Source organism: Ranitomeya imitator, chromosome 9 (assembly GCF_032444005.1).
Source record: "Ranitomeya imitator isolate aRanImi1 chromosome 9, aRanImi1.pri, whole genome shotgun sequence".
Taxonomy (NCBI): Eukaryota; Metazoa; Chordata; class Amphibia; order Anura; family Dendrobatidae; genus Ranitomeya; species Ranitomeya imitator.
In genome coordinates, this window is record NC_091290.1 from 19,239,267 (window position 1) to 19,257,589 (window position 18,323).

At 48.6% G+C, this 18,323-nt stretch overlaps 1 protein-coding gene and 1 long non-coding RNA gene across 3 annotated transcripts in view; one reads left to right on the forward strand and one right to left on the reverse strand.

Moving 5' to 3' along the window:
* LOC138648881 (uncharacterized) overlaps positions 1–18,323 on the forward strand; it is a 400,375-nt gene that overhangs the window by 78,368 nt on the left and 303,684 nt on the right. The window lies entirely within an intron of this gene.
* On the reverse strand, positions 1,836–17,206 carry ALKBH3 (alkB homolog 3, alpha-ketoglutarate dependent dioxygenase). 2 transcript variants are annotated; one of them, XM_069740319.1, is made up of 10 exons: positions 17,106–17,206; positions 15,655–15,764; positions 12,462–12,538; positions 10,563–10,597; positions 8,200–8,247; positions 7,864–7,967; positions 7,613–7,701; positions 7,234–7,443; positions 2,807–2,905; positions 1,836–2,016 (listed from the first exon to the last, which is right to left on the reverse strand). In XM_069740319.1, the coding sequence occupies exons 2-10, from the start codon at positions 15,725–15,727 to the stop codon at positions 1,933–1,935; spliced, it is 819 nt and encodes a 272-aa protein (XP_069596420.1). In that variant the 5' UTR covers positions 15,728–15,764; positions 17,106–17,206; the 3' UTR covers positions 1,836–1,932. The 2 variants fall into 2 exon arrangements, with proteins under 2 accessions (XP_069596420.1, XP_069596419.1); XM_069740318.1 differs by having other exon boundaries at positions 17,027–17,169.

The window sequence follows — 18,323 nt, forward strand, 5'->3', positions numbered from 1 at the left end:
CGCTTTCTGAAGATGCGGAGGAGGATGATGAAGCTGTAGAGCTATCAGAATCCCCACTCGTACTATCTCCCTCGCTGGAGCTGTAATCTGGAGATTTTTCTTTATGTTTTCTTTTACGGTTTTTTACGCTTTTTAATGCGTCTGCTACTTGGGTTTTAATTAAATCTTTTAATTCAGATGTGAAACTTGGTGCCTCCTCATCAATGGTGTTCTTAATACATGACGCACAGAGTTTTTTAACCCACGAATCTGGCAAATCTGCTGAACAAAGTGGGCACACTTTATGTTTACTTTTCCCTTGGCATTTCTTTCCCTAGGAAACAATAAACCCCTATTAGAATATACACTTTCACGGAGGTCACTTACCCTCCTAATGTGAGGAAGATACCGGTTGTGGCTTTGAGGATGCCTCCTCCACTTGAACCACCGTCTCCCTCCTGGATCCACCAGAGCCTCTGCTGCGCTGGGATCCTGAGCTGCTGCGCTGCGTAGGTTTCCGTGACGAATGGCGCTCCTTCGGATTCTTTGTCACAGGGGCCTGTGAAATTTCTTCCACCGACTGCTCTATTCCACTCATGGTGGTAATTACTGAGCAGCGGTATGCCCCTTTTTTTTTCCGGTTTTTATGCTGACAGAGCGGCGCCAGGTAACTTCCGGTTTACCCAGAGGTACCTTGCGCCGACCCCGGAAGTGACCCCCGCGCCTGCGCAGTAAGTTGCCGGACCTCGCGCGCGCGCGCTCACTACTTGCCGGCTCACAGGAGGGACGGAGCTTCTGCAGCCGCCGCTGCAATCTGCGTCCTGCCGCTTGTCGGTGACCGGCGTCACCACCCCCTGTGCGCCTCATGGACCGGCGGAGGAAACCTCCAGGTAGCCGCCGCTACCTATTACCGACCACTCCATTGAAAAGAGAAGAGGCAGGCTCGGTAACCTCTTCACTGCCTCCCCTCCGCGCATATCCACGAGGCCCGCCGACCCCGGAACGCGCCTTCAGGGAGGAATCCACCTGAGACCGTGGCAGGGCCCCCCGCTGCCTGAACTCGGCCCGATGGTCCCTGGACTCCTGGATGGTGAGTTGTGGGATCCCCGTCGGGGACAGGAAACCGAACTGAGGTGGAGAAGAGGTCCCGCCTTTTTAACCTGTGGGTTTCCTGTCCCTGAGGGCGGATCCCTCTCTCTCGTTAGTGCCGTCATGGGGTAAGAGAAACAGAACTCACAACAGGGTAAATCCCGCAGCGGAACCCGCAGGACAAACCGCGATAAATCTGCAGGGATAACCGCAGCAGGTTTGCCCTGCAGATTTATCAAATCCACTGCGGGAGAACCCGCAGAATAAAAAGCAACGTGTGAATGTGGCCTAATACAGGGTGTAACTCAGGATCAGTAATGTAATGTATGTACACAGTGACTGCACCAGCAGAATAGTGAGTGCAGCTCTGGAGTATAATACAGGATGTAACTCAGGATCAGTAATGTAATGTATGTACACAGTGACTGCACCAGCAGAATAGTGAGTGCAGCTCTGGAGTATAATACAGGATGTAACTCAGGATCAGTAATGTAATGTATGTACACAGTGACTGCACCAGCAGAATAGTGAGTGCAGCTCTGGAGTATAATACAGGATGTAACTCAGGATCAGTAATGTAATGTATGTACACAGTGACTGCACCAGCAGAATAGTGAGTGCAGCTCTGGGGTATAATACATGATGTAACTCAGGATCAGTAATGTAATGTATGTACACAGTGACTGCACCAGCAGAATAGTGAGTGCAGCTCTGGAGTACAGGATAAGTAACATACCCTCCCTAAGTATAATGAAATATAACAGACATTTCAGCAACAGATTAATTTATTTCAGGGAACAAAAGAGAGAACGGATCTCATAGTTGTCAGTAAGTGCCCAAGATCGTCCGGGGGAGGGGATTCCGCTATTTCTTCCCTCCTGGGAGCATAGTCCGGAACGTGAGGTTAATCCGGGCCCGCCGGTCGTGATATTCCTTTGGCACACGGTGCTGGAATGATACGAGACGTCGGATCGCTCGGTTAGTCGGGTTTGTAGCTGGAGACTGTGACCAGATCTGCGACATTCAGCACTTCTGACTGCAGCTGTTGTAAAACCACAACCTCCAGCCTCCGCCTGTCACAGGATGCTGGGAGTTGCAGTCTCAGGACAGCCACAGTCTCGTGCTGTAAAGTGACGTCTTCATATACACAATATCTGATCTGCCGCCCTGCGGAGCGTAGACCGGAGGAATACTTGGTTTCTGATTCTGAAGGAAAAGCTCCGACTTCCTGCACAAGATTCTGAATCCAATTCTGATGAATTGGTCCCATAAAATACTAACCACATATCTAGTACTACCTGGAAACCATCAACAAGCAGGTGGGCTGCTGTTCACAGATCCTACGAGGGTCATTTTTAATGCTATGTGGGGGCCGCCTGATAAAATCACATGTAAATCTGGAGAAGTCATCCCATCATTCAGCTTGTACCCCCCCACATGCATGAAGTCACCTCCCCTATATACTGTACAGTAAGGTGGGGTGCAGACACAGTTGGGATAGGTCCACTATCAAAATAATGAACAAAAAAAAAAAAAATGGCCAATTTACAACAGAAAACAGTTATATGATCCATCAATAGCAGCTTGCTGACAGTTTCCAGAATATATCGTTCTAAATAACTGCTAAAAAATGAATAATGAAGGTAATTAAGGAGTAATAATCGAAGAAAAGCTCCACCGGATGTGTCCAGCCTCACCCTTACCCCCTCTGCAGCAGCTCCGGCGGACCACCACTCACCTGCCAGTCTTCTTGTGTTGCCCCCTCCATGAGCAGGAGGCTCCCGTGGTCCAGTGGTACGTGCACATGTTCTACATACGTGTAATCTCCGTGGTCCTCCTGTAGGAAAAGCGGAGAAGAAGAAAGATGCAAGTTATCTGTATCAGGTCTGTTTGCTGCAGGACGAGGAATACTTCTTCATACAGACCTGACACTTCTCACAGCTGAGGGTTTGCTACAACTGCACCCAATCTAAGAAGCTAAACCCCCCTGGACTCCAGACAGAGTTCCTATCAGACTTGCATGTGTCTCCATTCACTGACAGCAAGCAAAAATGAGGAGGTCTCAGCACTCGGACCCCAGAGATTAAAATGTCTAATGTGTAACTTTAACATCTACATTTTTCTTTTAAAAATGATGGGTACAACGGGCACATCCACGTCACATCCATCCACCCCTCCACCTGTCACACGTACCCGTCCATCCACCCATGTCACGCGTACCCATCCATCCACCCCTCCACCCATGTCACACGTACCCATCCATCCACCCCTCCACCCATGTCACACGTACCCATCCACCCCTCCACACCAACCCATCCATCCACCTCTCTACCCATGTGACATGTACCCATCCATCCACTCCTCCACATGTACCTGTCCATCCACTCCTCCACATGTACCCGTCCATCCACTCCTCCACCCATGTCACACGTACCCATCCAACTCTCCACCCATGTCACATGTACCCATCCATCCACCCCTCCAACCATGTCACACGTACCCATCCATCCACCCCTCCACCCATGTCACACGTACCCATCCATCCACCCATGTCACACGTACCCATCCATCCACCCATGTCACACGTACCCATCCATCCACCCCTCCACCCATGTCACACGTACCCATCCACCCCTCCACACCAACCCATCCATCCACCTCTCTACCCATGTGACATGTACCCATCCATCCACTCCTCCACATGTACCTGTCCATCCACTCCTCCACATGTACCCGTCCATCCACTCCTCCACCCATGTCACACGTACCCATCCAACTCTCCACCCATGTCACATGTACCCATCCATCCACCCCTCCAACCATGTCACACGTACCCATCCATCCACCCCTCCACCCATGTCACACGTACCCATCCATCCACCCATGTCACACGTACCCATCCATCCACCCATGTCACACGTACCCATCCATCCACCCCTCCACCCATGTCACACGTACCCATCCACCCCTCCACACCAACCCATCCATCCACCTCTCTACCCATGTGACATGTACCCATCCATCCACTCCTCCACATGTACCCGTCCATCCACTCCTCCACATGTACCCGTCCATCCACTCCTCCACATGTACCCGTCCATCCACTCCTCCACATGTACCCATCCATCCACCCCTCCAACCATGTCACACGTACCCATCCATCCGTCCACACGTCACACGTACCCATCCATCCACCCCTCCACCAATGTCATACCTACCCATGCATTCATCCATCCACGTCATATCCATCCACCCGTCTTACATACCCGTCCATTCATCTATCCATGCCATACACATCCGTCCATCCATGCATGTCATACTCCTTTGTCCGTCCATCCATGTCATACGCATCCATCTGCCCGTGCCATATCCACTGATCCATCCACCTATGTCCTATGCGTCCCCCTGCCTGCGCCATGCAGGATCGGTCAGATCAGCCATGATCTGCACATTATGATGATCCCACTCCTGGCAGCAGCTCCACGTCTCTGTCACGGCGTCTGCTGCTGTGTGGGCGGCAGCTATGACTCCTGCACAGACTGTAAGTGGGAACATGAATGGTGTTTTCATCGCTGGCATCTCCGGTAACACGTCCCCCGGTGCCTCATTCATACGCTGACATTAACGCTGCTGCGCGGCGCTGACACTCTGCGGGGGAGACGCCGGTGACATCACTTGTCATAATCTAATGCTGAATAACACAGATAATTAAGAAAATTCAATGAGCTGAGAAGTGTAGCGGCCGTATAATCAGGAAATTCACGACCTGGGTCATTACATGATGGAAGGCTGTGACCGAGCAGGAGCCGGGGGGACGGCGGCCGTGGTACCAAGGTGTTCCCGACGGGCATGCAATGGTTAATTCTGCAGGTCCGTGACTGGCATGGGCCGAGATTACCGATCATTACACCGTTACAAAAGAATCTGTGAAAAGCTTGCCTCATAAAAACCCTGGGAAGAAAGAAGTTGTTCCTGGTATCCCCAGAGGAAGCCGCAGCCGCCATACACTGCGTCGGCTGCTACCGAGGAAAGAGTAGGATTACACGGCGACCGTACCGATGAGCTCATCAGTCTCATCAGTCCTTGCTATAATCTAAAAAATGATGCAAGTATAGATCCCACAGAGATGGATGGCACGGGTACAGAAGCCGCGTTCACACTAGTGCACATATACAGCTGCAATCAAAATTATTCACCCGCACGGCAAAAGTAGTGTAAATCGCTGAACACGACTAATATAACACATAGGGTCTCCTAATTCAGCATAAAATGCCAATTTTACCGACTCCTGCAGTCGGGAGAGTTACTTACCCCTTCCTGAGCCGCGTCTGACACTTTACTATTTAGTAGAGCCCCTCTGGCTGTTATGACCTGCTGCAAACATGATGCATAACCAGACACAATCTTCTGGCCACGTTCCTGAGGAATCTTAGCCCATATCCTCCTGGTGACTAAGATTCTTGGGCTGTCAAAACAGTGGTCCAAAAAGTTAACAGCAGAGATTATGGTCTTGTGCAAATAAGGAAAAGGACAAAAAAAGATATGAAGACATTAAGTGTTCCTAGAGAAACAGCTGGAAGCAGAGCTTACAATTCAGAGATAAAGATGACACTACCCGGATGTGGCTGAAAGAGGACAGGGTCACCGGCTGCCACCAGATTCCTGAAGAGGCAGGTGGTCAAAAACCTTGAGTGACTGCAAAACACCTACAGAAAGATATGGGGGCAGCGGAGGTCTGAGCTTGTACAGTAAAGCGCATACTAAACACTGAAGACCTCAATGTCCAAACTCCAAGATGTCACCTCTAACGACACAAAACTACAAGAATAGTCACATCCAATATGCTCAAAACTTTATAATCACAAAAGCGGTATGTTTGGAGGAGGTGGTGGAATGAAACACTGAAAAGATCACCCTGCCTACAGTGAAGCATGGTGGTGGCTCGGCCATGCCTACAGTGAAGCATGGTGGTGGCTCGGCCATGCCTACAGCAGTGAAGCATAGCGGTGGCTCGGCAATGCCTACAGTGAAGCATGGCAGTGGCTCGGCCATGGCTACAGTGAGGCATGGTGGTGGCTTGACCATGCCTATAGTGAAGAATGGCGGTGGCTCGGTGATAACTACAGTGAAGCATGGCTGTGGCTTGGTGATGCCTACAGTGATAGCATAGCGGGGGTTCACTGATGCTCTGCGGCTGCTTTATTCCCTGGATACCTGCCGTGTGGTGAGGGCAAGATGGATTCAATTACGTTTCCAGGAATACTAGGAGAACACATCATCACGTCTTCTGTGAGGAAGCCTAAGCTCCGGTGTCACTGGAGCATTCAACAGGACAATGACCCCAAACATACCTCACAGTTCCATCACGTTTTCTGGAAGATTCTGGAGCGCCCAGCACAACTCACTGAGTAGAACCCTGTAAATAGTCTTTGGTGGGATGTTAAGATAGTGGCAAAACGCTATACCCAGGAATTAAAGACCTGGATGCCATTGCCCAAGAAAAGAAGGGCTAAGATCTTTCAGGAACGCAGCCAGAAGCCGGTGTCTGCAGCAGGTTATAACAGCCAGAGGGACACTACGAAATATTAAAGACACTTGTCTTGAAAAGGTGAAGAATTCTCAGACTGCAGGAGTCGGTAAAAGTGACTTTCTGTGCTGAATTTTTGAGAAACCACTCGTTACATTAGTCGTGTTCAGTTATTTACACTGTTCTTGTGTCATTGCAAACATCAGAAAGTTTGTAAATATTGTAAGAAACCGAATTTTCGATGGTCGGATGTGGGGTTTGGACGTGAATAATTTGGATGGCAACTGTACCAACCCAACATTACAGACCACCCATTATCTAGTTCTATGCGAATGGACTTGTTTCTGACACAAACAATGGGACAAGTTTGGGGGGATTTAATCCCAAATATAAAAAATAAAATATTCGAAAACCCCTTAAAAGTGATATCCTCATCAAAACCAATGGGCGCATTGAGCTGGCCACAAGAGGAACACACACTATGCTGTATCTGTAGCCCCCGTAGAGGAGGATGGGAGTTATGGAAGCAGCCTGGCGGAGGCCACGGTAGTCCTGACCACTTGTGGAATGACCCCTGTGCCCCCTTTATGGCCACTGCCCCTATATGACGATGCAGCCGATCTTTCGGCGTCACTTACAGGCGGCGGCTTCTTCCTCATCTGGAAAACGCGGGTCTCCCCGAAACTCAAAGAGGCGATGACGGGATTCCTGCCCAGATCGGGCTCGTCGTCGCTGTGCCAGTCTATGCTGTCCTTGTGGTGTCGGTACAGGTTGCAGAGGAGCGAGTTGAAGGTGCGGCCGGTCACCTCCTGCGTACGATCTCGCAGCATGGTCAGCAGAGAATGCCACTGCAGGGACGAAGTGAAAACTTCAGAAACTTTCCCAGAAACTTTGGGTTTCATCCATACAAGACCTCTTGTGGCAGTCAGTGAATGGAGGTCTGCTGTTCAGCTGGAACAGGTACAACGTGCACCAGTTATGTCCATAACTATGTAACTATGTGATCCGGGCACTCACATGAGGATTGGGCTGCAATGTGGAGCGGGAGTAAGTGTAGGGGACCTCGCCGTACCAACACGTGAGCCGGGGCTCCTGGTAAGGTCCATCTGTCAGAAGAGCAGAATAAATGCGGAGCAGAACTCCAGGGACGACTATAAAGCTGGACGTATGCGCTGTATACAGCCGCCCGGTCCCATCATCATACATAGCACAGGCTGGTATCGCCCCCTTGTGTCAGATTACAGACATAACACCGGCGTGCGACTCACCGGGACCGAGATTGGTTTTCTGCCTCCAGGGAATCTCGCTTTCTAATTGCTCAAACATCCAATCGGCTTCTTTAGGGTCAATGAACAGGGGGACGAGTCTCAGCCTGCGGAAGAGAACGCGATGGGGGAGATTTCAGGGATATTCTCACCGTCATTGCGAGATTCAGACCAGTGACGACGCAATGTAATCTCACGATCAAGTCCACAAAATATTAACATGTTGGTTCAATATAAGCGAAAAATGCGGCATTTATTATGGCGCCAAATAATGATAAAAATAAGAGGCCGCTCAGATCTTTACATAACTCAAAAAGATAAAAATCCCCTTTCACTCACCGAGACACCCCAGATGGAGAGGAGCTGATATCATAGGTGCCCTCCTTCCTGGGGACACAAATATTCCAACATGAACGTACATGGCAAATCCACACGCTGAACAGTGAGTGCAGCTCTGGGGTATAATGCAGGATGTAACTCAGGATCAGTAATGTAATGTATGTACACAGTGACCGCACCAGCAGAATAGTGAGTGCAGCTCTGGAGTATAATACAGGGTGTAACTCAGGATCAGTAATGTAATGTATGTACACAGTGACCGCACCAGCAGAATAGTGAGTGCAGCTCTGGAGTATAATACAGGGTGTAACTCAGGATCAGTAATGTAATGTATGTACACAGTGACTGCACCAGCAGAATAGTGAGTGCAGCTCTGGGGTATAATACAGGATGTAACTCAGGATCAGTAATGTAATGTATGTACACAGTGACTGCACCAGCAGAATAGTGAGTGCAGCTCTGGAGTATAATACAGGATGTAACTCAGGATCAGTATTGTAATGTATGTACACAGTGACTACACCAGCAGAATAGTGAGTGCAGCTCTGGGGTATAATACAGGGTGTAACTCATGATCAGTACAGGATAAGTAATGTATGTACACAGTGACTGCACCAGCAGAATAGTGAGTGCAGCTCTGGGGTATAATACAGGATGTAACTCAGGATCAGTAATGTAATGTATGTACACAGTGACTACACCAGCAGAACAGTGAGTGCAGCTCTGGGGTATAATACAGGATGTAACTCAGGATCCGTAATGTATGTACACAGTGATTGCACCAGCAGAATAGTGAGTGCAGCTCTGGGTATAATACAGGAGGTAACTCAGGATCAGTAATGTAATGTATGTACACAGTGACTACACCAGCAGAATAGTGAGTGCAGCTCTGGAGTATAATACAGGATGTAACTCAGGATAAGTAATGTAATGTATGTACACAGTGACTGCACCAGCAGAATAGTGAGTGCAGCTCTGGAGTATAATACAGGATGTAACCCAGGATCAGTAATGTAATGTATTTACACAGTGACTGCACCAGCAGAATAGTGAGTGCAGCTCTGGGGTATAATACAGGAGGTAACTCAGGATCAGTAATGTAATGTATGTACACAGTGACTACACCAGCAGAATAGTGAGTGCAGCTCTGGAGTATAATACAGGATGTAACTCAGGATAAGTAATGTAATGTATGTACACAGTGACTACACCAGCAGAATAGTGAGTGCAGCTCTGGGGTATAATACAGGGTGTAACTCATGATCAGTACAGGATAAGTAATGTATGTACACAGTGACTGCACCAGCAGAATAGTGAGTGCAGCTCTGGGGTATAATACAGGATGTAACTCAGGATCAGTAATGTAATGTATGTACACAGTGACTACACCAGCAGAATAGTGAGTGCAGCTCTGGAGTATAATACAGGATGTAACTCAGGATAAGTAATGTAATGTATGTACACAGTGACTGCACCAGCAGAATAGTGAGTGCAGCTCTGGAGTATAATACAGGATGTAACCCCGGATCAGTAATGTAATGTATTTACACAGTGACTGCACCAGCAGAATAGTGAGTGCAGCTCTGGAGTATAATACATGATGTAACTCAGGATCAGTAATGTAATCTATGTACACAGTGACTGCGCCAGCAGAATAGTGAGTGCAGCTCTAGGGTATAATACAAGATGTAACTCAAGATCAGTAATGTATGTACACAGTGACTGCACCAGCAGAATAGTGAGTGCAGCTCTGGGGTATAATGCAGGATGTAACTCAGGATCAGTAATGTAATGTATGTACACAGTGACTGCACCAGCAGAATAGTGAGTGCAGCTCTGGGGTATAATACAGGATGTAACTCAGGATCAGTAATGTAATGTATGTACACAGTGACTGCACCAGCAGAAGAGTGAGTGCAGCTCTGGGGTATAATACAGGGTGTAACTCAGGATCAGTAATGTAATGTATGTACACAGTGACTGCACCAGCATAATAGTGAGTGCAGCTCTGGAGAATAATACAGGATGTAACTCAGCATCAGTAATGTATTGTATGTACACAGTGACTGCACCAGCAGAATAGTGAGTGCAGCTCTGGAGTATAATACAGGATGTAACTCAGGATCAGTAATGTATGTACACAGTGACTGCACCAGCAGAATAGTGAGTGCAGCTCTGGGGTAAAATACAGGAGGTAACTCAGGATCAGTAATGTACGTACACAGTGACTGCACCAGCAGAATAGTGAGTGCAGCTCTGGAAATCTACAGTCCACTCGCTCATACACTGGTTGGTTACATAACAATTTCCTTCATACAAGAGACCAGAATCCATTATTGCATTTGACTGTAAGAACCACTCACTCGATAATACGAGGCTCTGGGACTCTTCGATTCACCTGAAAGAAAAAGCGATTTTTTTTAATCAATAAAAAAAAAAAAAAATCAGGCTCTAGAGACGGAGCGGTCATCTGAAGGACTTTGGAATGAATGGTGATATATACTGACATCCTCCGAGACAGCAGGTTTGACATCACAGGTCGCATGTGAAGCAGTATTGTAAAAATTGAGATGTTGCATATTTAAAGGGAACCTGTCACCCCCAAATTCGAAGGTGAGCTACGCCCACTGTCCATCAGGGGCTTATCTACAGCATTCTGTAATGCTGTAGATAATCCCCCGATGTATCCTAAAGGATGAGAAAAAGAGGTTAGATTATACTCACCCAGGGTCGGTCCCGCTGCGGTCCGATCTGATGGGCGTCACGGTCCGGTCCGGCGCCTCCTATCTTCATCAGATGACGTCCTCTTCTTGTCTTCAGTCTGCGGCTCTGGCGCGGGCGTACTTTGTCTGCCCTTTTGAGGGCAGAGCAAAGTACTGCAGTGCACAGGTCAGAGAGGCCCAGCGCCTGCGCACTGCAGTACTTTGCTCTGCCCTCAACAGGGCAGACAAAGTACGCCGGCACCACAGCGTGAAGACCAAAAGAGGACGTCATCCTATGAAGATGGGAGGCCCCGGACCGGACCGCAACACCCATCAGACAGGACCAGCAGCGGGACCGACCCTGGGCGAGTATAATCTAACCTCTTTTTCTCATCTTTCAGGTTACATCGGGGGCATATCTACAGCATTACAGAATGCATTACAGAATGCTGTAGATAAGCCCCTGATGCCGGTGGGCTTAGCTCACCTTCGATTTTTGGTGTGACAGGTTCCCTTTAAGTTAATCTATTTACCTGTCTCTGAGATTCACCCCAATATCCACCTAATACACGGGGCGTCAGCCGTCCATCCACCTAATACACGGGGCGTCAGCCGTCCATCCACCTAATACACGGGGCGTCAGCCGTCCATCCACCTAATACACGGGGCGTCAGCCGTCCATCCACCTAATACACGGGGCGTCAGCCGTCCATCCACCTAATACACGGGGCGTCAGCCGTCCATCCACCTAATACACGGGGCGTCAGCCGTCCATCCACCTAATACACGGGGCGTCAGCCGTCCATCCACCTAATACACGGGGCGTCAGCCGTCCATCCACCTAATACACGGGGCGTCAGCCGTCCATCCACCTAATACACGGGGCGTCAGCCGTCCATCCACCTAATACACGGGGTGTCAGCAGTCCACCAAATACACGGGGTGTCAGCCGTCCATCCACCTAATACACGGGGTGTCAGCCGTCCATCCACCTAATACACGGGGTGTCAGCCGTCCATCCACCTAATACACGGGGTGTCAGCCGTCCATCCACCTAATACACGGGGCGTCAGCCGTCCATCCACCTAATACACGGGGCGTCAGCCGTCCATCCACCTAATACACGGGGCGTCAGCCGTCCATCCACCTAATACACGGGGCGTCAGCCGTCCATCCACCTAATACACGGGGCGTCAGCCGTCCATCCACCTAATACACGGGGCGTCAGCCGTCCATCCACCTAATACACGGGGCGTCAGCCGTCAATCCACCTAATACACGGGGCGTCAGCCGTCCATCCACCTAATACACGGGGCGTCAGCCGTCCATCCACCTAATACACGGGGTGTCAGCAGTCCACCAAATACACGGGGTGTCAGCCGTCCATCCACCTAATACACGGGGCGTCAGCCGTCCATCCACCTAATACACGGGGCGTCAGCCGTCCATCCACCTAATACACGGGGCGTCAGCCGTCCATCCACCTGATACACGGGGTGTCAGCCGTCCGTCTACTGCAGAGAGCCGGGTCTGTACAGACTGTAATATGGTGACCGTTACCTCTCCTGGTTCTTCGTATGTAAATTGCTCGCTCCCCCAGCGCTGAGGCTTTGCAGCCGTCTGGACAGGGTGAGATGCTGGAAGAAAAGAAGAAAATGTGCAAACATTACAGAATGTGGACAGCAGCTCCAACATTCACTGTATGAACCAAGGTTTTGATTACACATCTTAGTTATTGAATGCAGGTCTATGATTCGGCCCCATTGTTACCCGCTGTATAACATTCATCCTCTCACCCCCCCGATGTATAACCTCTGCCCCCTCCCCATGCCGCCTGCCATTACTACGTGACAGAGCGGCCGGTGGTGCAGAGCTCCTGATACCAGCGCGGTCCTGTAATAGGAGCCACCGGGGTCACAAGTCCATCCATGACATTTCCTCCAAGATCTTCCCCACCACCTGTGAGTGAATTTATTGAGAAGTGGAAAGAACCGCAGCAACTCAGTGACGAAGTGGAGACCCCGTAGCATTACAGAACTGGGGGCCGAGTGCTGAGGAGCAGAGGGCAGAAAATTCACCACCCTGCTGATTCTATAACTGCAGATTCCACACCTCCTCTGGTATTAACATCAGCACAAACACTGCGCCCCTGCTGGAATCTTCATAGCCGAGCAGCTGCACGCAGCCTAACATCACCAAGCACAATGCAGAGCATCGGATGGAGTGGTGCAATGCCTCCATCACTGGACTCCGGTTCAGTAGACAGCTACTGCTTTTGAGCAATCGGTGGGGTCTTAAAACTTAAGGCAGCAACTGATCAGCTCTGAATAAGAAGGCTAAAATAGGGGAAAAAAATCTACCAAAGTTTAGCCACTCTAAGCCGCGCTTCATCACATAGCGGAGTATTGCCAAACCCTCACCGACTTACCATATGTCTCCATTCTAATCCTGTAGCTCCACCTACAGGACATAATGATTATTGCTTCCTATCAACAAATAAAACTTCCATCTCCAGACACAATTCCTTTAATTCTGCAAGTGATGCGTAATCCATTAGGAACGACATGTAAACTGCAGCGGCGAGGTTTACATCTCTACGTTTTACCAGTAACCTAAAAGGTTTATCCTGTGCGTCTTAGGCCATGTTCACATGCGCAGTAGTGATCAGTTAGAATGGAGCCTATGGCAAAAGATTTGTGCCGACACAGCTGTTTGGTCCGTTTTTAAATAACTGATCTTTGCTGGATCCATTTTTTTAACACTGAAGTTTATGGAAAATGGATCCGTTAATCAGCCATCAGTTTTCCCATCATTGTAATGGATCCGTTTTTTGCTTAGTGGATCCAGTGACGATAGAGTGCAGCGCTCGCCCTCATAATTAAAGGATTCTGTGAAAAGGTGATGATCAGTTCTAGGGAGCAGATCCCTTTAAAGGACATTTCCACTAGAGATAATAATAATAATAATCTTTATTTCTATAGCGCCAACATATTCCGCAGCGCTTTACAGTTTAACAGTTTCAAACACAAAAGTCATAAGTAACAACGTTAACAATACAATAATTAAAGCAAAATAAGACGACCCTGCTCGTGAGAGCTTACAATCTACAATGAGGTGGGGGAGATACAAAGTACAGGTGTGTATTTACAATGATGTATTTACAATGATGGTCCGGCCATCTTCAGGGGGTGGGGGATAGATGGGGATAGTGAATGGGCTACACACACACAAACATAACATAACTTTGATTAGTGAACGTGATAGGCCGCTCTGAACAAATGTGTTTTGAGCGAGCGCCTAAAACTATGCAAATTATGGATGGTCCTAATATCTTGGGGTAGAGCATTCCAGAGGATTGGCGCAGCACGGGAGAAGTCTTGGAGTCGGGAGTGGGAGGTACGGATTAGTGCAGAGGTTAGCCGAAAGTCATTTGCAGAGCGCAGTGGTCTGTTAGGCTGATAGACAGAAATGAGGGAGGAGATGTAAGGGGGTGCCGCACTGTGGAGAGCTTTGTGGGTGAGAACAAGTACTTTGAATTGTATCCTGTAATGAATGGGTAGCCAGTGTAACGACTGGCGAAGAGCGGACGCGTCCGAGTAATGATTAGCCAGATGGACGACCCTGGCTGCTGCATTAAGGATGGACTGGAGAGGGGAAAGTCGAGTGAGGGGGAGGCCAATTAATAGAGCGTTACAGTAGTCCAGGCGGGAGTGGATCAGGGCGACCGTGAGGGTTTTAGCTGTCTCCATGGTGAGAAAAGGGCAGATTCTAGAGATGTTCTTTAGGTGTAAGCGGCACGAGCGGGCAAGAGATTGTATATGGGAGGTGAAGGAGAGATCGGAGTCAAACATAACACCCAGACAGCGCGCCTGCTGCCGGGGTGTTATTATGGTGCCACCCACGGAGAGGGAAATGTCAGATTTAGGGAGGTTAGTAGATGGTGGGAGCAGAAGAAGTTCAGTTTTGGAGAGGTTGAGTTTCAGATAGAGAGCGGACATGATGTTGGAGACTGCGGACAGACAGTCAGTGGCATTCTGTAGTACAGCGGGGGTAAGGTCAGGGGATGACGTATATAGTTGTGTGTCGTCGGCATAAAGATGGTACTGAAAGCCAAATATGCTGATGGTCTGTCCAATTGGGGCCGTGTAGAGAGAGAACAGAAGGGGGCCAAGGACTGAGCCCTGAGGTACCCCAACAGTGAGAGGAAGAGGAGATGAAGTGGAGCCAGAGAACAGAACACTGAAGGAGCGGTCGGAAAGATAAAAGGAGAACCAGGAGAGAGCAGTGTCCTTAATGCCTAGTGACTGGAGCCTAGAGAGCAGGAGAGGGTGGTCAACAGTGTCAAAAGCTGCAGAAAGGTCGAGAAGAATGAGCAGAGAGTGGTCACCATTACGTTTTGCTATCAGAAGGTCATTGGTCACTTTGATGGTGCAGTTTCTGTCGAATGTAGGGGGCGGAAACCGGACTGTGAAGGGTCTAGGAGGGAGTGAGTGGAGAGGTAACGGGTAAGGCGGGAGTAGATCAGGCGCTCCAAGAGTTTAGAGATGAAGGGGAGATTGGAGACTGGTCTGTAGTTGTTTGTGCAGGATGGGTCGAGGGAGGGTTTCTTTAGTAATGGAGTAATGATAGAGTGTTTGAAGGAGGAGGGGAAAATGCCAGAGGAGAGGGAGAGATTAAAGATTGTAGTTAGGTGACTTGTAGAGATGCTTTTAAACAAGAGTAACAACAACCGAACTGCCAGATGCGACTTTACCAGGGCGAGAGGAGTTTTTCGCAGGTCCTGCCCAGGCTCCCTGCACCCGTGCCCGACGTCTCTTGTCATCCATGTTCCTGCACACTGCGGTCAGTAGTCATCACAGGGATCTGGAAGGAGAGATCAGTCTAATGAGGTGTCAAAGTGAAGTTACACAAAGCGGCGCTTCTGTATTTCATCATCTAGGAAACGTGAGGAAGACGCGAGGAAGACGCGAGGGTCTTACGGAGAGTATGAAAGGAGAAGAGAAGGTCTGCGCTTTTTCCAGAAAAAATAACCCTGAATAGAGTTTATAGGGGGTCTCCCATCACAGGAGGGGCGATAACTTGGTAATTGCTGGGAGTTGCACCAATTGGCAGAAGGGACCCCCGTTAGCATGGAGCAGCAGTGCACGCTCGTCCGTTCGCTCGGCTTTCTCTAGAAGCCCCATAGAGATTGAATGGAGCAATGGGTGGGCGTCCGACCTGGCGTGCCGTTATTTGACGGATAAAAGTTCCCTGTTCTATCGATCACTGCAGGTCCGACCAGGGCTGTGGAGTCGGAGTTATGGAAATTGAGGCGGTTTGGCTTACAGACTCCACAATCAGTTAATGCCAATACTGTATCTAGGTGATAATTTAACTGTACAACCCCTTTAAGGGAGCTGAGGCGCAGTACCTGACACAGCCTATGGATAGGAGTGGCACTGTTTCTGGGACAAACCCTCAGTGTCCTCTCCTTCCCCCCTGTACATTCCCACTAACACTCACATCGTTCCCTAAAAAGCGTAACTTTTTTCTCAATAGTCAGTGGACTAAACCCGCCCACTCCACCAATAATATGGGGGTCAAAGGGGTCACGCAACATATCCAATGTCCGCCCCCATCAGTTGTGGGAGAACAGAGTAGGCTCGCCGGGCGGGTGCCAGCTATGACCGCTGCTGTCAATCACTGACTGACATTTCTATGGTTTGGAGCGGTGCCGATCTGTTCGGACAACAAGCCCCACAATACAATTTGCAGGGAGCGGACGGGCTGGGATGGCGCCTCCAGGAGACCCCCGTCACCAGCATTTTGTGCCCCTAACAAGCCCTGTCGCGCTATGCAGTGTATAGTCCGAGCGATCGGACCACCAATAGACAAAAAGTACTTACAATAAATGATAATAAACTTAAAATCAGCTCATAAAGAACCAAACAAGAAAAATATGCAGATTTCATTTCGCCACGTCCCTGAAAGTATTTGGGATTATGGGCAATTGTGTACGGAGCAGCGACGAATCTGCCCCGCATAGCAACGGAGACTGGAAAACCAATATGGAGCATTGGGCATAGCAACCAATCAGATTGCAGCTTTCATTCTATATAGGCTCCTTAGAAGATGAAAGATATTACCTGATTGGCTACTTTACTGTTTTGTACAAATCACCCTAGACTATGGCCGACAGCCGGCTCCAGCAGAGTCTCTCCTCACCCACACACTCGAGCTCAGGAGTGATTCAGCCGCAATGACTGTCACACTGCCATCAGCGTTATACAGGAAGTTGCATAAAAAGCTGACAGATGCGTTCCAACGGACCAAATACTATTTCCGCTTCCTGTGTTACACTCAAATGTGTCCCTACTGCCTACAAAGCTTCGGCACAAAGGTTCCGCCTCTTAATGTGTATGTGCACAGAGGGAGAAAGAGGAGGCAGGACCCCCATAGGCAGAGCCTGGATTGTATCATTTTCTAATGTATTACCAAATAAAGGGGTCAGAGTTGGGGTAAGAGCATAGTCACAGCTATGTGTGACCCTTCCTGCTTAGTTTTGGAACTTTTTTGGGGAGGGGGTACTGCGCCTTGTTTTTCTGATACCCCACATTGTGTAATTGCTGCGCAATCTGATCTGTATATTTTGGGTGCAATTTTTATTTTTCCGTATAAAAAGGCCGTGTTCACACATAGCGTAAATGTTGCAATTTTTTTCCCCGCAGCATTATTTTTTTTTGAGTGCAGAAAATCTGACACTTGATTCAGGAAAAATCCCCTCCCCCGCTGATCATCTAAAATCTGATTTTTGGGGAGTTTCTATGGAGAGCCAGAGAAAGTGCATATAAAAAAATGCAAGTTGTGCTTTAAAGTGCAGCACTCCAGTATTTGCGCACTAAAAAAAAAAAAAGTGTGATAAGGAAATGCTTCACATCTGCGCAAAAAAAAGCAAAATGCCGCAAAAACGGAATAATCACAGCAGATCGCTATTGTGAATTTTAGTACGAAGTCTTGCAGAAAAAAAAAATAATACGTTTTTTGCTATACGGGAAATACTCTTGTGTGTTTTTTTCAGGCTCCCGTAGAAATCTATTGGAGAAAATGCACAATATATGCCCAGTGCTGCTACGTATTTATATGTAGAGGCCTTGAGCTTTCACGTCGCGTGTCAAAACGGCATTGTATTTTTACCGAAAGAATCCCAGTCTTACTACAGTAAAAAAAAACAAAAAAACACCTAAAATCTGCACCATCCTGTGTCTACAATATGTAGGAAATATTAATGATCAATTCTACAAGTGTCCATAATATTGACAGTGAGTATTATAGGGTCCCTGCTAACAATGGAATGTGCTGTGCTGCCCTCTGCTGGATCTAATTGTGTACTTCACCCATTTTTAATGCACAAGTTGAGAAAATAAAAAGTTGCAGGATGCCGGT